This window comes from Lissotriton vulgaris, chromosome 6 (assembly GCF_964263255.1).
Source record: "Lissotriton vulgaris chromosome 6, aLisVul1.2, whole genome shotgun sequence".
NCBI lineage: Eukaryota > Metazoa > Chordata > Amphibia > Caudata > Salamandridae > Lissotriton > Lissotriton vulgaris.
In genome coordinates, this window is record NC_141694.1 from 1,259,251,827 (window position 1) to 1,259,277,655 (window position 25,829).

The 25,829-nt window shown below is 43.6% G+C and overlaps 1 protein-coding gene across 1 annotated transcript in view; it reads left to right on the top strand.

The window, feature by feature from the left end:
* The window catches only part of LOC147708726 (uncharacterized), a 233,077-nt gene that overhangs the window by 97,231 nt on the left and 110,017 nt on the right, over positions 1-25,829 (top strand). Inside the window, exons 12-14 of the mRNA XM_086925772.1 lie at positions 414-503; positions 22,613-22,684; positions 24,530-24,619. Coding sequence (XP_086781898.1) covers positions 414-503; positions 22,613-22,684; positions 24,530-24,619 — 252 coding nt within the window. The remainder of the gene's footprint in view (positions 1-413; positions 504-22,612; positions 22,685-24,529; positions 24,620-25,829) is intronic.

Genomic DNA, 25,829 nt, shown 5'->3' on the forward strand with positions numbered 1-25,829 from the left:
TGAAGATGACTGCAAAGTGATAACCTTGTGCCCTCTGCATATTTTGCAAATTGGAGCTTCAGTAACTTCTCCCTTGAAGGTACTGCTTTAAAGTGCAAAGGTCAACATAAGTGTGTTATATCTAGATGATGTAGGATTCTCTTCTAATGTTAAGATCTATTCAAAGTGAGTGAATCTTTAAAGATTCCTGATGCCAATAGCATTCCAGGTAAATGTTATTTCATCTACTATTCTGCTTGAAATCATAAAGACAACCTTGATGATTATGTAGCTATTCCTTACTTAAGCTGAGTGATTTGGGAAGTGTGGTCTATTGATAGGAGAGGGATAATTTGTGGAGGGCAGAGATGGCGGTTACTGAAGGTGGGCCTTGTACTGGGTTGTGCCTGGCTCTCTTTTTTGTGTATTTACAGCTAAGAGTCTGGACTTTTCAAGTCCGAATTACACAGTGGAGCAGCTACATGATGTTCAGTGTCATACTATACAATTCTGAAGGAGACTGGGTAAGTAAGATGGGACGTCAGAGGGGGGAATTACTTATACATTTCTGTGTTTCCTTTATCCTCCATGGATGTATTTCTGTCACATGTTAGTTGTGTGAGACACATTTAAAGCTGAAATCTGAAGGACAATCGTCCAATTTTGATTATGCAATTCAGGATGTTGAGATCCACTATGATGAAATATCTTGAAGCTGAACATTCACGAAGTAAACTGCTGCCACAACAATTTAGAGATACGCAGAAATACTGAGATGCTTTGATGAGCGAAAAGTCCGGTAGCAGGATAGCCATTTACATCTTATGCAGAAGAGTGGCAAGATGCTTGCTCTTCATGAATTAAAATACAAGCAATTTTAACCCAAAATAAATATATAAGATTCTCTTGTGAAAAAGGGTATCCTCTAAGCCGAGCAAAGAGTTGTAGCATGACCAGTCTACAGAGCTTCTTTTTTGGGCAGCACATCTGTATTCTGTCTGATTACTGGTGATACAAAATCAGTTGTAAATAAACAAACTCTGATTAGCTATGAAATACAACTGATCCATCGTAAACAAAAGCAACATATTTCAATTTTATTCGCTAAAATACATGATTAGATTTACATTTATTCATATGATCTGTCATAACGGGCAGGCTATAAGGTGTTATTTCAACTTTCCTTTTTTCTTTAAAAATTCAACATGAGTCAATCATAATCTTCCAACACGTGCGCCATAAATGTCCATTTTAGCATTAACTTTCATTCAAGGGCCTCCTTGTGCCTCAGGGACATGGGGTGCATGCAGGGAGCACTACATGTGCCCCCTGTGTGCATGCACCCCATTTCCTGCGCGTCATTGTCATTGCATGCCATACCGTGCAGGAACTGTATTTGAAGTTCCCATTGTGGTTCCCACTTTCGCAGGAACTGCAATGAGAACGTCAAATAATAGTTTTAAAATTTGAGAGTGACCCCTTAGCACACCAGGGGAATAGAGTACTTTAAACAGTAAAAAAGGGGGATTTCTTCCCTTGGCGAGCAACTGAAGTTACACAGACATAATAGTTGTCTAGGTCAACTAAACACAGTTAAATAGGTTTTGTACGCTATAATGCACCCACACAGTAACAGTATAGTTTTGTCATTTATTTAGTAAAAAATGTTTCTATATATTACATTGCTTAAAAACAAGCCATTGCGCGCCTTGAGTCGTAAAAAGAGGAGCACACAAGATTCAAGGCTATCGGGAGTGGGAGACTTTTTGGACTGTTTATCATTAGAAATACGAGACCCATGCCATAAGAAGAACCCACCCCGCGATAGTTTTACTCTTACCCTTATAGAATCACGAGATTGAGATTTGGCAAACAGTTACATTTTGGGGCAACTAATAAGGATTAACAGACAGCCCGTATATACAAAAGTTAAAGGAAGAATCGCCGAGGGCAGTGTCCATTTAAAAAAATAAGTAATAAGGTGAAACCTACAGTCAAAGAAAGAGCGGCTTCTAGGAGAAGCGATTTTAAAATTAAGAAGGAACGCTTTAAGACTCAAAAGATGACGCGAGAGAAATCCTAGAGATACAACTTAGGGTGATGTAACCAGGAAATCTCTTTGCAAGTGGCAACCAACCAGTGCCCAGAAGCAGGAGAGACTGATCATTTAGTCTTGAAAAAGATGGCAGAGTATCAATAAAGGCCATCGAAACGCGTCAACGCCATTGTTGCACAATCAAGAAACCAAATCTATCCTGTAGACAAGATATACAACGGGTCCAGGTTTAGATTCTGTGAATACCAGGTTTCCAGATGTGCTAAATATAAAGACCTATAAGAAGTGTCTGTTTGTATCTCCCCCAATGTGTTTCTTGTTTCTCTTTAATCAATTCTTGTTGATGAAAATTATTTGTGATTTAATGTGTTTTTAACTATTATGTGTATAAAATGATGTTAATGTAATTGTAAACTGTTTTTATAAAGGCGCGCAATGGCTTGTTTTTAAGCAATGTAATATATAGAATTTTTTTTTACTAAATAAATAACAAAACTATACTGTTACTGTGTGGGTGCATTATAGCGTACAAAACCTATTTACTGTGTTCAGTTGACCTAGACAAATATTATGTCTGTGTAACTTCAGTTGCTTGCCAAGGGAAGAAATCCCCCTTTTTTAACCTCAAATAATAGCCCGCCAAACACAAGAAATACTTGTAATCGGGCGGGTGGCCTGACCACGGGTTTGGTGGTGCGGCTGCAGGGCAAAACCGACGCTGCACTGCCAAACTCGTATCTGGCCCCACAATGGGACATAAGAGCTTGGCTAGCAGGGAACATATATCTCAGAGAAAAAGATTTACGAGAGGCAGGAAAATATGTAAACCCATGTTCTGCCATCTGAGAATATCGGCAGACATATCCACCAGAGCATAAGATCTCATTACATGCAACAAAACAGCCCTAGCTATTTCCTTTTAGCTACAGGTGCTTCTTGAAGAAGAAGAGTTTAGCTCTTGAATACTAAAAGATGAGTCTATCCACGGGTTAAGGATGATGTTGAAGTCCACGCAAATCATCAATGGTTCTGACCATTGATGTAGCTTAGAAAACTGACAATTAAAGACCACAGGATCATCAGTGTTGGCCCAGTTGAGTACACATTGCATAGTGCATAATAGGCCCCTGTTGTCTGTTGCTATGAGCCATCATCCACCTATCCTGAGCCAGTAGGGCAATCCCTCTCCGAGAGAAGTGAAGCAAGCTGAGGATAGAACTTCATCCCAGAAATCAATAAGAGGGGAGGCGTGTTTATTCAAGAACTGAGTTTACTGTAGGCCAACTAAATGTGGATGAAGATAGCGTAGAATCTCTTTAATTAATTTTTGCTTATTAGATGCTTACATTTAATTGATATTCCACAAAAGAATATGAAGATGCTGGTCAGGACCACACCCCAGGCTAAACCTTGACATTCTTGATTGAATAACTTGCACACCCTGAAAGAGAACAAGAGCACAGAATAATTCTTGGTCCTAACGTTACCATCCACAACAATAAGGGCTCATTTTTTCCCCAACAACCTGACCAAACATTCCAACAAAAAAAATCAGTATAAAGACAAAAGTGACCCAGACCCTGGCCCCGCCACCCACCCCGAACCCCAGCCTTCCCCCAACCCTATCTCTTCCATGCAAGTCCCAGAAAAAGGGCTGACCAACCCTGGTCAAAAGAATACCACTAGCACTGCAGTAGACATGAGTATATAAAGTCCCCTACCCCCCAGAGCACCGCAGACCAAAAATGGATGTGGGAAAAAGAACTAAAGGGGTAGGGCAGTGACCGCCCGAGACACCCGTGCAAAGGACCAAAAATGTTTTTACCCAGAGCCATAATTAATAAATGAAGAACCCTCATGAAACCTTCATGAAATCTAACCTAGGTGTCAGCTGACCCTGCAGGCCTAAAGCTTCCATTAACAGAGAGAAATAAAAAAAAGAAAAGAGGGAAGGCGTACCCGAGAAACTAAGTTAACCACTCTGTAACAACCTACAAGGAAAAAGAATCAAGAAGAAAAAGACAAACGAGAATCAACCAGATCCATTAGTCTCCTTATTTCCCTCCACTGACTTGGTCAAGAGCTCCTCACCCCAGGCTGTTTAATACATGAATACATTTGCTCCTCATATTGGATGCGCAGGTTTGCTGGCTCCAGTAATGAAACCGAAGTTCCAAGCTTTTGAAGTTCCGGAATATGCTCTCTCAACTTCCAATGCCAAACTACAGTCTCATGAGAGAAATCTGATCGAACAAAAAAGTCCAATCCTGCCGCTTCACTGGTGATCCTGGATGAGCATCCATGTTTATCTACTGAGGGAGGAGGAAGTTACCCACATATATCAGGATGGCTTGTGAATAACGAGGATATGAGAATGGATAGCGATGGGCTCTCTGAATCATGCTGTCCATGTCCAGCACTCCAGTGTCGAAAAGGCTTCCCTAAACAACCAAAATATATAGCCTCTAGGATTGGTCCTCTGATCCCTCGAGATCCTCAATATCTTGAGGTTATTCTGGTGAGACCTATTCTCCAAATCTTAAACGCTTGATTAGAGCATGGTCATTGGAACTACATGTCATGGGATCTGGCTCTTGACTGCTCTCAAGAGAGTTTTATGGCTTTTCTGAACCTTCTGAACTTGCACAAGTTGTGAGTTGAGGGTGTCCATATTTGCAGAGAATTTCCATTAATCCTAGGGTTATATCAGATCACAATTCTTTATCGAAGAAATGGGCTGAGTGTTATCTTTCCGGTTCTGTTATAGTGCTAATGAAGCTGCAATTTCTGGGATCAAGGACTCTCAAGGGACTATTGTGAAAAATCCTGCCCTTATCCAAGAGGAGTTCCACAGCATTTATCAGAAGTTGTGTGACTAGGAATTGGTCCTTTCCACAGACCAGATCATCCAGTTTCTTCGGGTCCACCATCATCGGAAACTGTCTGCTACAAAATAGCTTAAGCAAGAAGGTCAAATATCAGTCTTTGAAGTGTAAAACGCTATTGGCTAGCTGGTGCGAGGTAAGGCCTATGGCACCGATCAACTTCCATTGAATTTCTATGTTAGATTGTCACATCTTATATTACCAGTTCTCCATGCTCTATTCAACTCTTTTGAATTACTTGCAAAATTTAAAAAAAATAGACCCACATCGTCATCCTTCCTAAGACAGGGAAAGATCCCTTTCTCAGTGGTTCATATCAGCCTATTTCTTTGATTAATGCTGATCCCAAGATGTATACTTAAATTTTAGGAAACAAGCTTTAGCAATGGTTATTTCTGATCTTTTTGATGAAAATCAACATGGTTTTGTTCCAGGGAGGTAAAACACTGCCCATGTCAATATTGTTATCACTGCATTTGAGGCAGGCTGTGCTCAGGGAAATCAGGGCAGAGCAATCATGTTGGACCCTGAAAAGGCCTTTGACTGGGGTTCATGACCTTTTATAGGGGCCATTATGGCTGTGTAAGGCTTTGGGCCGCGCTTTATTGCTTTGATTCAACAGCTTGACCAGAATCTTAAGGCTAGGGTTTAATGTTCAGGGTCTTCTACCAACCTAATTTAGATAAATCGTGGCACCCATAACTTGATGTCCACTTTCACCTTTGCTCTTTGTGCATTATATAGAACCTTAAATTCAAGCCCTCATGAGCCTGAGAAATACTGCTTTGCTGCGGATCAATGTGAGCTCAAAGTGCTTGCCTGTGCGGACGACATTACCACCATGACCTTTGCCCCAGAGGATTCTCAGGCAGCTTTAGAAAAATTGGCTAATGAGTGTGGGGCTAACTCTGGGTACAAACTAAACTTTGATAAGACCCTGCTCCTCACCATCACAGTCCCTTCTTGGGATGATAGGCGATTGATCAATTCGGTGACCTACCTGGGGACCGAAGTCTCTGTGAAAATGGAGGATGTAAGGGAATCTAATTATGGCGTACTATCCGGCAGAACACAGGAGAAATTGAGTAAGTGGCATCATTTTCACATTGGTATAATCTGTCAATGCAACCTAATCACAATGATAATTCTCCCTTGCTACCTATACCGTTTTCTGGCATACCATTATATTTAGCCAAATAGTTTTTACACAGACAGAAGCTATCTGGCAAAAGTTCATTTGGGGGTATAAAAAGCCTAGGGCTAACATACATATGTTACAGCAACCATGACTGGAGGGTGGACTTTAATTACCAGATTTACGTTTCTACTTTCTAGCAGCATTCATGTCCAGACTAGTGAAAGCATTGTGGTGCGAACCAGCTAGGCGGATTGTTTCCAGAATTCCTCTCTTTCGGGGAACCAATATCACCCCACACTTTGGCATTATCGATAGTGTCTATTTGAAGCAAACTCGTTTTGAGATTGACTCTATTTGGGCCTATCCGAAAATGCAGATATTGGTGATTACATTATTTAACACATTTTGTTATATAGGTTCTAATCCTAACTTTACCCGTCAACTGCACGGATATTGGATCGACTGCTGTCAGAAATCCTGCATACTTACTTTAGGCTCTTTCTTTGCGGGTGAGTGTCTTCTCTCTTTCGAGATAATATCACAGCGATTTCTCTTCCTTGCTGTATCAAGTTGCATTGTTGATGAACTAAGCCATGCTGATCATGAAGCTGTACTGATGAAAATCGAACAGGCGCTGGTAGAGGGGCGGTGTCAGGGCAGCAGTGGCGGGAACAGGGGAAGCGCGAGAGAGCAGGCACAGATGAGGAGGGAATTAGAATAATTAACAATAAAACAAAATAAAGATAAAAACAAAGACAGATGCTGGAGAGTGGCAGAAACAGATTAGCAACAAGTAAACACAATTAGACCAGGATCGCAAAATCTCGGAGGCAGCAGCCTCGAACACACAGGGCCAGGGGCTCCGCAGGCAGCGACGAAGAGCAGGAGCTGCAGGGAGAGTGCAGGTCTATGACCGAAGTCAAGAAGAGTGCCAATGAGGGAGAAAAGGTTCCGTTTTGGGGAAAGAACACCGGTCTGCGTACCTGATTAGCAGGAGCCCAGGGCACACTTAGTCAAGAAGCATCAAACATCAGGCAAAAAGTAGGGGGCACCCATTCAAAAAGGGGATATTTCCTACACAGCCCCCCAACAAAAGAGGAGGAGACTAACCTTTCATTAGCAAGCCTTAATTGTCACTAAAAGACACTAGTAAGACGTGCTTTCACTTTTTTTTTCTTTCACACTTAAATATTTGTAAAGTATATTTCATTCCTGTGCACTTTTTAACTTTTTAAAACTATGATTGGGGGTTGGTTGTTTTTTTTTTTTTAAATTTTTTTTTCTGTTCCTCATCTCAACCATGGCTGGCCCGTCTGTATCGTGGACAGGGGAAAAAAGAGATGTGGAGAGTAGACATGCTGCCTCAGTGCAGGACTGGTTGGGGTGCGATCGTATTACGGAACCGACAAGACCCTACAGCTATGCCGTTATCTCACTCAATCTCTGGCCCCTATGCCCCCATCGACAGGTGAATGCCATTGACCAGATTCCACTATTGCTGTTACCACTGATTCGCCTTAAACCAAGGACGACAGTGATATAGCGAAGAGAGTGTGTCATGGCTTCGTAATCATTGGAACTGGGGAAAAAAAAAAAAAAAAAAAAAAAAAAAAAAACCCCAGCTCGAGTTATTGGGACCAATCAAGTTTCGACCAAAAAGCTCTTTTATCTGATTTTCCAGCCCTGGAAAGATCCATTTTAGATATTTGTAGCATGGAGGAACACCAGTCGTATAAGGTCGGGGGAGAAGCCTCTTTCCAGCGCCTGCAAATCTCACGACGCGCCGCCAACATTGAGTAGAACAAAAGATTGTTGTTAGCATTACGTTTCGTGTCCACTACACCAAAAATTACTAAGCGGAGATCTATGTTCACGATGGAGCCTGTTGAAGATGTTAATCTGGTGCCTATTGATTGCCAGTAAGATATTAGACGTGGGCATTCGTAAAACATATGCGCATCCGAGGCTGCCTCTTGGCCACATCGGGGACAAGCCACTGGTATACCTGGAGAAAATTTAGACAGCCTCTGGGGCGAATAATAAGCCCTGTGGAGAGTAAAAAGGTGATTTCTACGAAGCCAGGCAGGTTTAACGATATCCCAGAGAACATTGCAGGAGGTTAGCCAAAGTTCATGCACGTTTATTGTAGGCAATAGGGAGCCCCAGAGCTGGTCTGGAAGATGGAATTCTCCGTCGATCTCTTCTAAGATTAAATTATAAAAGAAGGAGACCTCCTTAGGTGCTGGTGGCCTATCGAGTAGAGAAGATTCCAGGTGGCTGCTTCCTCCTAGAGGTGGTTGTTGTCGAAAAGGTGGCCCTATTTTTTGTGCTTGTGCCCAGCTTGAAATTTGTAGGAATTTTAATCTAGAGAGATTGGGGCCTACCAGACTGACTAGGTGCTCCCAGGAGAACATATCCCCTTCAAAAAATAAATCTCCCCATGATGATATACCAGCGTCTTTCAGTGGGCTAATCAATGTGTCTTTGGTCCAGCCAGGGGGAGCAGGAAGATCCCATATAGGAGATCTATTAGAATGGTAGCCTATTTTGGTAGCAACTCGAAGGTTATACCAAGTTCTTGCAAGGTCCTGCAATACCTTCAGTTTGATCTTCTTAAAGAATTTAGGATCTCCAAACTTAAATAAAAAGCCTGACTGGTTTAGACCCTCACACTGCAATAATGCTGTGAACATGAGCCCGATGCCTTGATGTGCTGGAGTTTTGAGTAACATACGGGCGTGTGTCAACTGAAAGGCCCAAGCATAAATCTGGAGGTCAGGACCAGCCAAACCACCCTTCTCCCTACGTCGCCTCAGTTTGGTCCAAGCAATTCTGGCAGTCTTATTCCTCCAAACAAATGAAGTAATGTCACTCTGCATCTTTGCTATCAGTGTTTTCTCAAAATAAAGTGGCAAACTATTTAAAATAAAAGTCAACCTTGGTAGTATAGACATCTTAACTAAGTTTGACCGACCCAGGAGCGATAAAGGAAGATGTGCCCAGGAGCTCATTAGTTTCCTACATTCTTTAGCCACTAAAGTAAAATTTGTAGAGGCGATCAACTTTATATCCTTTATGATCTTTATGCCGAGATATCTCATATTATCACAGGGTTGCACAGGAAGCCCCACTGCTATGCCATTCCACACCATGACCTCAGTCTTCGTGGCATTCATTTCGTAGCCAGAGATATTGCCAAATTGTTGTGCTAATTTTATGGCTCTCGGAAATGCGGAATTAATGTCAGAGGTAATGATCATAATATCATCGGCATACAGGGATACTTTTTTTGTCCAATCTCTATATCTAAAAGGTGTGATTTTAGTATCTTCCCGTATTTTTTGAGCAAATGGCTCAATATATAGATCGAACAGGAGGGGTGAAAGCGGGCACCCCTGCCGGGTGCCCCTTGTGATGGTAAATGGTTCCGACAGACCCCCATTAACCAGTACCGAGGCCGAAGGGCTATGGTACAGCAATTCCACCGCTCTACGAAAGGCCTGTCCCACGCCGAATTTTTCCAAGGCCCCCGACAGGTATACCCAATTGACCCTGTCAAAGGCCTTGGCTGCGTCCAACGTGAGAATAGCCAGAGGCAACGATGAACTAGTTGCCATGTCGATCGCTCCTATTAGGTCATAAGTCAGCTCAAAGAGCTGGCGGCCTTTAACAAAGCCCTTTTGATTTGAATGTAGGACTGAAGGGGCGACCTGGCCCAACCTTTTAGCTAACAGTGAGGCGAAGATCTTATAGTCTGCGTTGAGTATTGAGATAGGGCGATACGAGCCGCAGGCGGTGGATGCCTTTCCTGGTTTCAATATTAGCGTAATTGATGCTTTATTCCAGGTTATGGGTGGTATATCGCCAACTATCAGGACTTGATTAAATAACCTGGTAAGAAAAGGGGCAATGTCAGGTACAAGATGTTTATAAATTTCTGCCGGGAGACCGTCAGGCCCCGCCGCCTTCCCGTTACTGCTTTTGAGTATGGCTTCTGATACCTCTTCTACCGTTATAGGCTGGTCCAAAGAGGCCGCTTGTTCAATAGTTAATGATGGGAGTGAGATTTCGTTAAGCCAGTTTCTTACATTATCAAAGGAAATGTTGTTGTCTTCACGGTAGATGGCTTGAAAAAAGTCTTTAAAAGCTGACCTAATCTCTGGGTCAGATGATACTGTTCCCAGGCCAGTAGATATCGACTCAATATTGTTACGGGTCTGGTCAGTTCTTGACTTCCAGGCTAAGAGTTTGCCCGCCCCTTCGCCAAATTCAAAATTAGCTAACTTGCTAGCTTCCCACCTTTGCAGGATGCGTTGGTTTAGAAGAGAAGCTAACCGCCCTTTAAGCTTTGACAACTCCTCCTGTTTAGCCAAAATGACATGTTCAGGAGCAATGTCAAGACTGTCTAACTCAGTTTGGACAATCGATATATCTGCCTCTATCAGCGCGACCCCTTGGGTATACTGTTTTTTACGAAACGAAGTTTTGTTCTTGATAACACCTCTCAAAAAACATTTGAAGGCGTCCCATACTATACTAGAGCAAGCGGAACCGATGTTGACTTTAAGGAACTCTTGTGTTTCCACTCTAATATATTCCAAGTCCTCGGGAGATGTGAGGAGAGACCTATCGATTGACCATGATCTAATGATGGGTTGGGATTGAAACTGAAGGTCTAGGAGCGCCGCCGAGTGATCCGACAGATGGGATGGTACATAAATGATACTCCTTACTGATTTTTCAAGAGCTCTGGTTATTAGGAAAAAGTCTATCCTTGACCTGTGGCGATACTTATAATTTCGGAAGGAGAAGCCGATTTTCTGCCCTGAACTCGCTCTCCATATATCAATAAATCCATACTGATGCATAGATTTTAGCAAGAACTCTCTGGATTTTGAGAGAGCGAGTTGTCGGGCAGAAGTGGACTTATCCAGTAAAGGGTCAAGCACAATATTAAAATCTCCCGCTATTATCATTGGTTCTGGAAAGTGCAAGAGCTCGGAAAATAGAGAGGCCATTCCTGTGCACTTTTTAACTTTTTAAAACTATGATTGGGGGTTGGTTGTTGCTCTTGATACTCGCTCCCACTGCAACTAGGGAGCATCGTACCTCCTATATTTTCTGCCTGACTCTCTGGTTCGCCACGGGTTTTTCCGTTTTTACAGAGAGAGTTCCTTTTTCTCTTCTCTTTGTTCCTTTGCTGGCAGCTATTTTGGGTGGGTGACGGTCTAGCATTTTTATTTTTTCCCGTACCTGGGGGCTTCTTAAGCAGATGCAGGGCCAGGCGCGCAGCTGGCGTGCTACTGGTGTGCCGTAGGTAAGCCCATCTGCACCCACCCAAGCTCGGACTGCACTCAGCGCCAGACCCCTGTTAGTTTGGCCTCAGAAATTTAGGGACCTATTATCTATTCTAGGGATTCCCTGTTTTCTTATCAATGCCTTATGTAGGCATTGCCTGGGTCTTCAGTTAGACCCTCACTGCTGCACAAGTGGCCCAAAATGCTTGGTTTGCGATTTCTTCCTCACTAACTTTCATTGTACCTCTTTGGCTTCTACTAAATTGCCAGAGGCACCCTCTAAACAATTTAAAATAAGTTGTAGTTGTACCCTTAGCAATACCAGATTGCTTGTTAGGCATGCACTAAATTTCGCGGTCTTTATGGAGAGTCAGAATATTGATCTGGCCTTTATCACTGAAACCTGGGCAGATTCATCATCTGATGAGACCGAATATCTGCATTACCCACGGGGTTCAGAATATTTAGACATGACGGCCCACTAAAAAAGGGCGGAGGGCTTCCAATCATATCCAGAGATAATTGAAAACTATTTTCAATATCATTCCTCATAGGTCACTCTGTGAATCTATACATTCTAAAATTGAACTTAATGGTCACTATTCTTTCAATGGACTTCTCAGTTATCGACCACCTGGGTCTAGAACAGCCTTTACAAAATCAATTGGTAGTCTCCTAGAATTAAAAGCGGACGCCAAAGATTTTACTATTCTAGGCGATTTTACTTTCCATATGGAAAACCCGTTTGATTCAGAGTCTCTGAACTTAATGGTTAATATGGATGGTGCAGTACTAACACAAATTGTCCAGGGCTCCTCACACAAAGCTGGGCATCTTCTTGATGGCATTGTCATGGACAATCCACAGCTCATCTGGACATCTTCCCTTCCCTTGACATGGGCTGACCATAAGGTGAGCATGTCTGAGCTAAATGGCCTATCTGAGGCAAAAAAAATAATGCCCACAAATTGGAAGTTCTACTCGACGCCTATGGAGTACTATTGATGCTGGTCAGTTTAATTCAGCTCTTATTTATTAAACTCCATTGGTCAGCCTATCATCAATGGCTGGACGTATCACTAACTCAGTTAGCTCCAGCAAAGAACCTTCATAGCCATAAGACTAATCCCTCTGAACCATGGTTTACCGGAGATACTAGATGGAAAAAGCAGGAAAGTAAGCGATCAGAACATAAATGGAGACTTGAGTATACACCAGAAGATAAAGAGAGATATAAAGTCAATTTACAGATCTACAAAAAAATTATTCTAATTGAGATAAAGAAATTCTTTGAAGCAAAAATAGAAGGAAATGTGAACTCCTCTAAGGAATTATTCTCAAACAGTTAAAAAACTTCCAGATCCAAAGAATCCTAATAATAATCAACAATTCTGTAACAAACTGGCACTTCACTTCCAAGACAAAGTTAAATCTTTCTATAGGTCTTTTCTAGATAATAGTCAAACTGTCAATTTTAACAGACCAGCGAAGGACGAGCATAATGTGAGTACCCTATCCTATTTTGGGTCTCTGACGGTGGATCAGACACAAAAGACAAAAGACACTGATGCAGATTAAATTGGGCTCACCACAGGACCCATATCCGGCCAAGATACTTCAGTTGGTCCCAGGGGTGATAGCTCACACCTCACGGCCATGTTAAACAACCTCTTTGAAGCAGGATATTTTCCAATAGACTGGAAGATAGGGTCTATTCTTCCTTTATTAAAAAAAATATCTTAGATACTGCTGACCCCAACAATTATCGACCAATTACTCGATTACCTTTACCTGCCAAATTGGTTAAAAAAAAATCGTCAACCATTAATTAACTGCCTTTTTAGACAAAACAAAGAGTCTTGATATCACACAGTTCGGATTTCGTAGTTATCATAGTACCGAACTGGTGTTGATTTCAGCCACGGAAGAAATCAGGCAGATGATACATAGTGGAGGAAATGCTGCTCTGCTCCTCTTGGATCTTTCAGCCGCATATGATAAGGTTAATCCCTATTTTAATTGATCACCTTGAATCAATTAGGATCAAAGACAATGCATTCAAGTTTATCACCTCTTTTCTGGCTGACCGTATCCAGACAGTCTCTCACTGTGATTTTAACTCATCAACCTTCTCTTTGCCCTGTGGGGTCCCTCAGGCCTAACCCCTGAGCCCCACTCTATTTAAAGTCTATGTTACCCCACTTGCAACTCCAATCAGCTCATTTGGTTTCTCTCTGGTTTCACATGCAGATGACACACAGATTGTTGTATCTGTCACTGATAATCCTGAAGCCACAGCAGTTCAGTTTCACAACTGTATGCTTCATATCAGGAAGTGGATGAGCAGCAACTGCCTAAAATTAAATTCCTCAAAGACTGGTATCCTGTTGTTTGGTAATAACCCCTCTTTTTCGTCGAACACCTGATGGCCCCAGGATCCCCAGTGGTAAAGTAAAAAACCTTGGAGTAATTATTGAAACTTAGCTATCTTTTGAGGGACAAATCAATCACATTACTTCCTTGTCTTTTTTCATTTTGAAAACTCTAAGGAAAGTGTTGCCTTTCATTCCATTGAGCTTTCAAAAGATGTTCGTTACAACTCTTATTTCATCCAAAGTAGACTACTGCAACAAGCTTTTTATTATTATTCAAAATCAATTTTTACATAAGTTACAAACGCTGCAGAATGCCGCAGCACGGTTACATCTCAAGCATTGATCCAATTAGACTGGCTCCTAATGGTATTCACCTGTTACAACGCATTTTTTACAACGCACTACCACTACAACGCAGGCATTACAACGCATACCATTACAACGCATAGCGCTGGGGGGCGCTCTAGGATAAGAGGTAAGTTTAATTTACTATCCAACACCTTCCCTAGGGTCCACGGGGACTGGAGTTAGAATAGTAAATTATACTTACCACTATCCAGCACCCCAAAGCGCTATGCGTTGTAGTGGTATGCGTTGTGAATACCGCGTTGTAATGGTATGCGGAGTAAAAGTATGCGTTGTAACGTCATACATCCGCTCCTAATAGGTAAACCAATCGAGTTTAAGACACTCTGTATTGCCTTTAATTCACAACAAGGTGTAGGCCCTCAATATTTGATACAGCGTTTTCAACGCTATATCCCAGCACGCTCCCTATGCTCATCCACCAGTAGAAACCTTGTAATCCACAGATTTAAAAAAGCCCACTGGGATGGTAGCAGATTCATCTCATGCACAATAAGGCTGTGGAACTCACTCCCGACTAAACTATTAAGACAGATCTACTGGCATTCAGGCAGAATCTAAAAACTTGGCTATTTAGAAAATAATTTTGATATCTTCCAGATTTTTATCCTGTCTGTGTCTGCTAGTGCCTAGGTAGCCCTAGGAAATTGTGTCGCTTTATAAATTTTATTTTAATTTCATAAGTGGAAGAACCTGGAAAGTCCATCTGCATTGGAATGGGCAGTCCCAGGTCAGTGTTCAACTGTAAAGTCTGTTCCCTGTAGGAAGATGGACCACCTCAAAAGTTTGGGATTCTCATCTTTCATTTGCATTATTCATTTGAGAGGTCTGTGGTCAGTTTGAACTGTGAAGTGAGATCCAAACAGGTATGGTCTCAACTTCTTTAGGTACTAAACCAGAGCATGGGCCTCCCTCTCAATGACACTTCAAAGCTGCTCCTTGATGAGTAACCTCCTGCTAATAAAAGCAACAGGCTGGTCTTGGCCATCATCATTGGTCTGGGATAGAACTGCTCATATCCCTAGCTCAGAGGCATCAGTCTGCGCAATGAACTGCTTGGTGTAGTCTGGAGCTTTGAGAATTGGTGCTGAGCACATTGCCTCTTTCAGGGTGTCAAAAGCGTTTTGACATAACTGTCGAGTTTACTTTCTGGGGAATTTTCTAGAAGGCGAGTTCTGTGAGTGGTGCCAAAATGAATCCATACCCTTTCAAAAACCTCCTATGATACACAGTCAAGCCAAGGAATGCCTTGACTTTGTTCTAGGTTGTTGGACCCTCCCAGTCCAGAATAGCTTAGATCTTAGGTTGTAAGAGTTGCACTTGTCCTCCACCAACACTGCAAGGCAACCTGCCTGAAATCTCCAATTGAGGTTTTCTAGTCATCTTTTACATTCAAATACTTACCTGATCTCAGACCCGAAGCTTCTGCAATCGCCCCCCTCCCAAAGCAGGGAAAAATGGCAGTGTGAATTGCTGTGGGCCATTAACCGCACTGAGGAGCAAGTGGTGTTACAGCTCGAAAGCCGGCACTGAAATAGAAGCAGTCTGACCATTGGCGAAGAAGCCGATCAGGGACCAAGAGGCTGGATAATGCATGCTGGGCCCTCGTGTTACACGACGAATATACTCAGCCAAATGGTCAGCTATCTTTCGAGCAGGAATTGACACAAGTCAAACAACTATTGACACAATATTACACAGAGGTTAAACTAAGTTCCCTAAAATCTTACCAGGCTAAACTATAAATTGGAAGGTCAGTCCCAAGCTATGACTAAAGACTAGATATGATCTTTAACAGCAATCAATACATAGCAACAATCAATCAATCATGGTATTTGTAAAGCACACTACTTACCTGTGAGGGTCTCAAGGCGCTGGGGAGGGAAATGCTGCTACTGCTTGAAAAGCCAGATCTTGAGGAGTCTTCTGAAGGTTAGCAGGTCTTGGGTCTGCCGTAGGAGGGTGGGTAGTGTGTTCCAGGTCTTGTCGGCAAGGTGGGTGAATGATTTGCCACCTGAGGTCGCTCTTCAGATGCGGGGGACTGTGGCGAGGGCGAGGTCAGCGGAGAGGAGCTGGCGGTGTAGAAGCTGAGTCGGCTGTTGAGGTGCTCTGGTCTGGTGTTGTGGAGTGCCTTGTGTGTGTGGATGAGGAGCTTGAATGTTATCCTATTGTTGACAGGGAGCCAGTGCAGGTCTCTCAGGTGGGATGTGACGTGGCTGCGGCGAGTGATGTCAAGGACCAGGCGTGCAGAGGCTTTCTGGATGCGTTGGAGCCGTTTCAGGAGTCTGGCCGAGGCTCCTGCGTAGAGGGCGTTTCGGTAGTCCAACCTGCTGCTGATGAGGGCCTGGGTGACCGTTCTTCTCAATTCAGTGGGGATTCACTTGTAGACCTTGCGAAGCATGCAGAGGGTGTTGAAGCAGGAGGAAGAAACAGCATTGATCTGCTTGGTCATGGAGAGGGTGGAGTCGAGGATGACCCCCGTGTTGTGTTCGTGGCGGTGGGTGTTGGAGCTGTTCCCAATGCGGTTGGCCACCAGGAGTCGTTCCAGGCTGAAGAGGTGGATCCGAGGATAAGGACCTACGTCTTGTCCGAGTTCAGTTTCAGTCGGCTGTTCCTTCTCTATTCGGCAACGGCCTTCATTCCTTCGTGGAGGTTGGTTTTGGCGGTGTGGGGGTCCTTGGTGATAGAGAGGATCAGCTGGGTGTCGTCGTCGTTGGAGATGATGTGGAGGTCGTGCAGTCGGACGACGTGGGCTAGAGGTGCCATGTAGATTTTGAACAGCGTAGGGAAGGGGGATGAGCCCTGGGGTACGCCGCAGATGATCTCGGAGGCTTTGGAGCCGAAGGGGGGTGTGGGGGGCGCTCTGTGTTCTACTGGAGAGGAAGGAGGTGGTCCAGTCCAGGGCCTTCTCTTGGATCCCGGCGTCGTGGAGGCATGTTCGTAGTGTGCAGTGGCAGACAGTGTCGAAGGCGGTTGACAGGTCCAGGAGATGAGGGCCATGGTTGCTGTCTGGAAGTAGATGTTGATGGCTTTCCGGAGGTGGGTTGCGATGTTGGTGCTGGCTCTGTTGAAGATGTGGTGTGGGCATGGGTCTGACGGAGATCTGGAGTGGACAGTGTTCATGATCTTGATGGTGTCATTGTCATTGATGTTGTCCAGGAGAGCAGGCAATTGGTGCAAATTGTGGTCGTGGGGGCGGCGGTATCAGTGGTTGTCGGGGCGGTCATGGCATTGAAGCTGTCGTGGATGTCTGCGATCTTGCGATGGAAGAAGGTGGCGAGCGAGTCGCACAGGTTTTGCGAAGGTGGGATGTCGTTGGTGTTGGTGTTGGAGCTGGGGTTGGAGAGTTCCTTCACGATGTTGAAGAGCTCTTTGCTGTTGTGTGCGTTGTTGTCTAGGCGGTCTTTGAAGGAGGCCCTTTTGGCGGATCTGATGAGGTGATGGTGTCTGCGGGTGGCGTTCTTGTGGACTGCGTAGCTGTCCGGTGTTCGTACACGGAGCCACTTTTTCTCCAACTTTCGGCTGGTTTGCTTGGAGGCCTGGAGGTCTTCAGTGAACCAGCTGGTTCTCTTGCTGTTGTCTGTTGTTGTTGTCTAGGTGGTCTTTGAAGGAGGCCCTTTTGGCGGATCTGATGAGGTGTTGGTGTCTGCGGGTGGCATTCTTGTGGACTGCGTAGCTGTCCGGTGTTCGTTCACGGAGCCACTTCTTCTCCAGCTTTCGGCTGGTTTGCTTGGAGGCCTGGAGGTCTTCAGTGAACCAGCTTGCTTTCTTACTGGTGTGACTGTTGGAGGATTTCTTGACCGGGGCGAGGGTGATGGCTCAGTCGTCGATCCACTGTCTGAGAATGTGGGCGGCGATATCGGCGTTGGTGGGGTCGGTGGGTAAGCTGTGGGCAAGGGTGGTGGTTAGCTGGTCTTCGGTGACTTTGTTCCAGCAGCGGTGAGGCATCAGTTGGGTGCGGTGGTGCATGGTGGGTTTCCGGAAGGTTAAGTGGATGCAGTGATGACCGGTCCAGTGGAGTTCGGTGGTGTGGTTGAAGGAGACGTGGGGGCTTGTGGCGAAGATGGGGTCAAGCGTGTGGCCGGCAGAGTGAGTGGGTGTAGTGATGAGTTGTCTGAGTCCGAGTTTGGCTAGGTTGTCGATCAGGGTGGTGGAGTTGTTGTCGTTGTTCTCGAGGTAGAAGTTCAGGTCCTCAAGGAGGATGTAGTCTATGGAGGCGAGCGCGTGTGAGCTGATGAAGTCGGAGATGGAGTCGCTGAACTGTGGTCGGGGTCCAGGGGGTCTGTAGATGAGGGTTCCTCTGAGGGTGGTGTTGGGGTTGGTGTGGATCTGGAAGTGTAGGTGTTCGGCGATGTTGAGGGTGTCGTCGGTGCTGGTCTAGGCTCTGAGGGTGTTCCTGTGGACAATGGCGATTACTACTCCTACTCCGTTGGTGCGGTCCCTGCGGGAAATTTTATAGCCGTCCGGGATAGCTATAGCGATGTCGGGTGCAGAGTAGGGGTTCAGCCAGGTCTCTGTCAGGAAGGTGACGTCTGGGGAGGTTGAGTAGAGAAGGTCCCAGAGTACTACGGCGTGTTTACGTGCGGAGCGAGTGTTGAGAAGAATGCATCTGAGGTAGTTGGGTTCTTTCCTGGTGGGTGGGCTGGTGGGTCGTGTGCTGGTGAAGCTGCAGTTCCGGCAGGAAAAGGGCCCTTGGATGCGCTTTGGGGTGGCCAGGCAGTATGTGAGTTCTTGTCCGGTGTTGAGTGCGTGGATGGGGTTGGCGTCGTATCGGTGTTGGGACTCGCGGGGGCCAGGGGTTCAGGTGCTGAGCGCGGTCCAGGCATGGACGGGTGCAGATAGGCTTGCCTTTGGAAGGAGAGGTGGGAGGGAGGAGCAGCTGGGAGGTGGGAGCGGGCGAATGGGAGAGCAGGGGGGCTGGGGCGCAGGGGACGCAGCGGCAGGAACTGGGGGGCAGAACAGCAGGGATACCGAAAGGAAAAGGGACACAGTAATGGCACAGCTGGGAAGGGGGCACAAGGGCAAAAACACACAGTGAGCTGACAAATAATACAATTTACAATGAAAATAAAAATACCAGAAACATGGGCAAGAGCAGGGAGGGCCTCGAATCCCAGACAGCAGCAGCGGCAGCTGGGCTAAGGCAAGGGCACACAGGCAGTGCTGTGCAGTGTGGGGAGCGACCTACCAAGGACAAAACACAGAAGTACTTATCTGTAATGAAGGAGCAAATAAAAGAGGATGATGACTCTGGACATGCATATTGTCTGGACATTCTATTGCTTTATGATGTATTATTGTTCTTTAAAGGGCTGAATGTTGGGGCTGCCAAAAAAGGTTATTGTAAATGGTAGCATCCGGTCTTGTAATAAAATCAGCCACCTTCTCATTGCCTTGTTCAACATCTCAATAGCAACAGCCACCTGCCTCAAAGACTGGAAACAGGCAAAAGTCAATCCCCTACTGAAGAAACCATTAGCAGATCCCAGTGAATTCCAGAACTGACAACCGATCTCCCTGCTCCCATTCCCTGCCAAAGTATTAGAAAAAGTAATCAACCAATAACTCTCCTCACAACTGGAACAGAACTACTCGATTCCTCTCAATCTGGATTCCGCAGCAACCACAACACAAAGACAGTCATCATGGCAGGTACCGATGACATCTAAGACCTACACGACTGCGGAGAGACTGTGGCTCTGATTCTCATAGACCTCTTGGCAGCCTATGATACGGCTCCCACCCCACATTCATCACAAGGCTGCACAACAGACGCATCCAAGGAGCTGCTCTCAGATGGATCGCCTCTCCTCACCAGAAGAATGCAAAAAGTCAGTCTACCCTCACTTCAAACCAAAGAAAATCATCTGCATTACAGACATTGCCAACTGGATGAGGGACAACTGCCTGAAACTCAACCCAGACAAGACAGAGGTACTGCACTTCAGAAACAAAAGCTCTCCCTTGGACGCATCTTGGCGGCCCTCTTAACTCAGACCCCCACTGACCAAGCCTACGAACCGACTACAGACAATACAGAACACAGCAGTCAGACTCGCCCTGGAACTCCCTAGACTAATTCACATCACCCCCTACCTCAGGGAAATGAACGTGTCTCCCTGTACAGAAAAGCTCCTGGCCCACGCATACAAGGTCCTACATAACTGCGGACCGCCTACTTTAACCATCGACTGCACTTGCATCAGCCCACCATACATCTCTGCTCCACTTCCGTCTCTAACCTTCACCCCCGCATCTGACATAGCAGATGTAAAGGTCGTTCCTTCTACCTAGCAACAAAAACATGGAATGAGCTACCCCTTTATCTCCGTACATCCCCATCTCTTCCAGAGTTCTGAAAGTCCCGGAAGACTTCGATGTTTGGCTTATCAACTGGACTCTGCCATCGCCTGTAAACCATTTAAACAACAAGGGGTGGTGATGTACAGAGTTTCTGAATTAAGCAGAATACTCTCACCCAGTCAAGAGATCAGGGCTAGAACCAACACCGTTTTTTAGCTCACTGCACCATCCCAGGTCAGAACCTAGCTATATGCAAATTAGTCTGTTCCTGTCCCAGTGCATGATGGGAACAGGGCAAACCAAACTACCAAGCCAATTCTTTTACTGGGAAGGAAACAAGCTTCCGGGGACCGGTTTCTGGCATTACAGCCGTCTTCGGCCCGGCTTGCTTGAATCCTGATGGTGCAATGAGCAAGGGACTCACATCTGAGTATACCCTTCCACGCTTATGGTGGACAAAATAATTAAACAACAAGGGGTGGTGATGGACAGAGTTTCTGAATTAAGCAGAATACTCTCACCCAGTCAAGAGATCAGGGCTAGATCCAACACCGTTTTTTAGCTCACTGCACCATCCCGGGTCAGAACCTAGCTATATGCAACTTAGTCTGTTCCTGTCCCAGTGCATGATGGGAACAGTTTGGTCTGCCCTGTTCCCATGATGCACTGGGCCAGGGACAGACTGATTTGCATATAGCCAGGTTCTGAGCTGGGATGGTGTAGTGAGATAAATAACGGTGATGGATCAAGCCCTGATCTTTGGACTGGGTAAGAGTGGTCTGCTTAACTCAGACACTCTGTTCATCACCACCCCCTTTTCTGAATCGCCTGTAAACCTTCACGTGTGACATGAAGTGCTATACAAATCTACTGATTGATTGATGCTGAGAGGCAGAATTGAGTGAATGATTGTTGTTCATGGCAACACATTTGAAGGGAATCTATTTCTAGCTAATTAAAGGAACATAGAAGTAGAGCTTTTTGTGCACCCTGTATGAATGTTGGTTGTTTTTATTCCTTAGTATAATCAGTGAAAGAGAGTTCATAGATATTAAACTTACCAAAAATACATTTTCTATGTGTGGTATCAAATGCTCAAGATTTTCATATTCAGATATTGTTCCAAAGTATGGCCATTTTTTGATTATTATACTTATTAGAATGATCTCTGCAATCGTGAAACTGGCTCAGCTAGTCCAAGGCAGTAGAATGATCACACTAAGTATTCTTATTTACCTGTGTTCCAGGTTCAATGAAGGTCTGGAAGCCAGCAGGTGCAATTGGCTTTTTTGGCCTTCCTATAAGGGTGTTCATAGATGTATTCTCCACATGCTCAGTAGTAAAAGCTCTTAATTGCCTGTTCTTCTTGTCATATCCACTCACATACATGGTAGTCAATTAATGGGTTATGCTCTCAGCACATGGTATTAACTAATCATAACACACTTTGCAGTTGGCAATAGTGGATAATACCTTACAATCAGCTCTAGATGAGAACTCTCAGGACACTCTTCATCATTAGTGAACACATGCCTATGGGCAGTGAGATCAGAGTGCAATTACAAAAAATAATAAGGATGCATGAGTGTAGTACCAATAAATAGCACAGACTGCATAGGCAGGCTGATGTTTAGGAAAACATCACTTGCACATGTAACGATAATCCTCACCTTTCTCTGCAAAATTATGTAACTTTCATTAATCTTATGAGTTTACGTTTGTTGTTTTGAATTAGTATATTTTACTAAGATTCACCTCTTTCCATTGGCTATGAACTTGTCCACTCCCTTATATCCTAACAAGGTGAACATGCATCCTTGCTGTTATTTCTCTTTAAACATATTTGCGTGTATTATTTGTCTGCCAGAAAAATACTTCATGCAGTCTATTTATACTCATGGAATGTTTATAGGCAAACTAGCCAAATACACTGCTCTGACACATATCTTTAAAGCCTTTAAACCCTTAAGGGTACCATGGCTAAAGATATGACTTTACAGCAAAATAATATTGTCATCTCCTACTTCGCATGATTTACTAGAAACAAGGTTGCTGGCAACAAACTGTGTGTGATCATGGTCCTACTTAAACCTCGGTGCCAATGAAAAGTTTGATGAGAGTCTTTCATTGTAGTCATGGAGGTGGAGTTTGGTGTGGAAAGTGAAAGTTGGCCTTAAAGTATGTTTTGCCTAAAGCAATTTTTACCTTTACAGCAGCCACAGTGGTTCCCGGCAGACACAATAATTAGAGGGAGCCGAAGCCTCCTACCTTATTCTGGCGAAAGGGTAAGATGGGGCACCAAAGGCCACCATGTGTTTAGACATTTCCTTCACCATGTTTTTGAGTATTTCCTTTGCCTCAGAACATTTTATTTTTTGGTTTCTATGAATACGTAGTAAAAAAAAACAGTCATTTCTTGCCACCTGTCCCTCTCTATAACTGGCTAAACAATCTGCTCTATCATACATTGTCTTATCTTACTGCCTCACCCTTCAAAGGATTTTACCCAACAGTGATTACATTATTATGTTCTTTGAGTTTTGACAATAATGTTTCCGAAGGTTTGTTGACTTAAAATGAATGCTGTTTCATCAAGGTTAATAAAGGCTACAAATGTATTCTTTAAATAGATGACTGTTTGCAATGTATGTTTCTCAAGACAGCGTAGTTTATACAATACTACCATATACACATAGCCAAAATGTATGAGGAAGATTTTATGTGAATCAGTGCTGTTTCTTTCTTTTTTGATTCCAACATTACCAGCTGAACTAGCCATTCAAACTCTAAATATAAAAGACACCAGGATCTTCTGGATAAATTATAAATTCCACGCAAACCTTTGAAACTGTTTATCTCATCACCACCTGAAATCAAACTTTCTCTTAATGAAGTAGACCCAGACTGATGGCTTGTACAAACTTCAACTGTGCAAAAGTAAATAAGACTTTCCCCGGTTTTGTAAATGCATATTTAATGGTAGCACCCATCTTAATGTCATTCACAAGTAGAAGCATGGTGTCCTTTACATATATTTTAAAAAGAAGTCTAGGAGAATTATGATGCCTTTTATGATACAAGATTTGGAATACAACTTTTTCAGAAATATCTGCAGTTAATTCGATGCCCTCTGCCAGAGCCACCAAACTCTTTCCTCACTCTTACCATGATCTACTGACTTCATTTTAATCTTTGTACTCCTTAATGATAAGACCAGGACATGGTATTGACAAACCTGAAATGTGTCACAGACTCGATTGGTAGGAAGGTCGAGAATCAAGATTGCATTGTTGAAGCTTAGCACCCAAAGCTGCCATAATACATGGAACTACTCTGCCAGAGTAACTTTAATGCATGATATCTATTCCTTGGTACATAAGAAGCCTCCTTCATCTCTGCTGACTTAGGCCCAGTCACTCAAGGAGCTTGTGGAATCCTGCAAGCTTCACAAGCTGTCGCTGGACTACCAAGGTCTTAGAGGAATGCTAGAGACATCTTAGGGAAAAAAACACATGCACATACCATGCAGTGTATATCTAGTCTGTGGACTTTTGAAAACTCTTACATTATCATATTCAGAGGACTTTAGTAACTGTTTTAACTTCACAAATTCTGAATACACATTCAGGTGCAAGAGAACACCTGACATGGGATTCAGTGAGCTTCTGTAGCTCACTACCTCTGACGTTCCCCCGACGCGATGTCGACTCATCAAAATCTGCAAAACTAAAAACGTTTATGTGGACTTCATTATTTCCCAGGGAAGTTTTCAAAAAATGTCTTTTGAACAGAAGGATACACAACTCAAAAGAAAGGGCCATACTGAGTGAATATTTGGCTAGCCGCTGCATCCGCATGTACAAAGGCATAAATAAATATATTTCAAAATATTTCTATATATAAATGTATATATACATATATATGTGTGTATGTGTGTGTGTGTATAACTTGATGATATACACATACTATATATATATTCAAGCATGTTTCTGTTATAAAATGGTAGGAAAATATTATTATTTTGATATCCTCAAATACAAAGTAGTAGGCTGAGAAGGAACGTGAGCCTCATTTGTGTAGGCTGGAGTTGGCCGTAATCTTTGCTGAAGTCATTTTTGGATTCTTTACAGCTTCCTGTATGCCTTTCAAGACACCGCATGGGACAGAGGAATTTTCCATTGATTCTGCGCATCCCACTTCATATTGCTGGAAGAGTATGGGTAAGTGAAAAATTATTTTAATGGAGGAATAGGAGCCAGGTATTTGGGTGTTTCATTTGCCCTCCATGCATGTTCTTTAACAATGGATCCACTATAAATGTTATTTCACACACCCTACTCCCAATCCATAACTAACTTGACCTTCTTCTAAACAAAGCTGTTCCTAGCATTCTCACCAAACAATAATACCTCTAAACCTTAGACTATCTTCACTTGTTGCACTGTCATTAAGCCCACTTCACTATTCCACTATGCCACTTTTCTGGCAAATTCTTTCCCCTTTCCTCTTCGTTCCCCATATGTCTGGATTAGACATCACTCTACTTTTAGCTTCCCCATTTCATTCTCTGGCACTTCCTCCCTCACCTACACACCCTAAAAATAAAGTTTAATTAAATTCAACAGGTATAGATCTTCAGACACATTGGATATTTTTTGTCTCGCTAGTTTTAACCACATCCATATTTCTACATTTACATGCTTTTCATGCAATTTATGAGATTGCATCAGGTAGATAAACTCACCTTCTTAAATGTGGGTGGTGCTAAACACTTTGATGAGGGTTTTTCAAATGGTGTTGTGTGGATAATGGAAGTGGGCTTTGGAGTATTTTTTGCCTCATGCTATTTCTTACCTCTTCAACAGCCACGTTGGCCCACCACAGAAGCAATGATGAGGCTGAACAACAGCTTAATACTTTACAATGGTGAAAGGGTAAGTGACAGATGATTTCAAAGGCACCATGTTTTTTAGTATTGTCTTTGTCCCAGCACATTTTATCTAGTTGGCTTCTAGCAATGGTGGATGGTCTACAAAGCCAATCCCATCCCTTGCACTCTGCCCCCATCCAAAGCAAAACTGTTAATCTCTTCTTTACAGCATCCTAATCATATTGGCCTCTGGGTTTTGAAATGACTGTTTCTTTAAGTTTATCAATGCCAAATTAACTCTGTTTTTGCAAGGATTAATAAAGGCCACCAATTATTCTTTACATATATGAATATTTACAATGCACAATTTGCAAAGCAGTCTATCTCTCATCCTTTCTTTCACTCCTCCAAACTACCCCACACTCCTTTCACATCCCTTTCCTGCACCTACACAGAGTAAACATATTTTTCAAATCACAACCACTTTTCAAGGTTATTGGCTAGATCTGCAGACCGTGTATATCCACATCACCATTTACAAGTGCCTAAGACCTCATCTG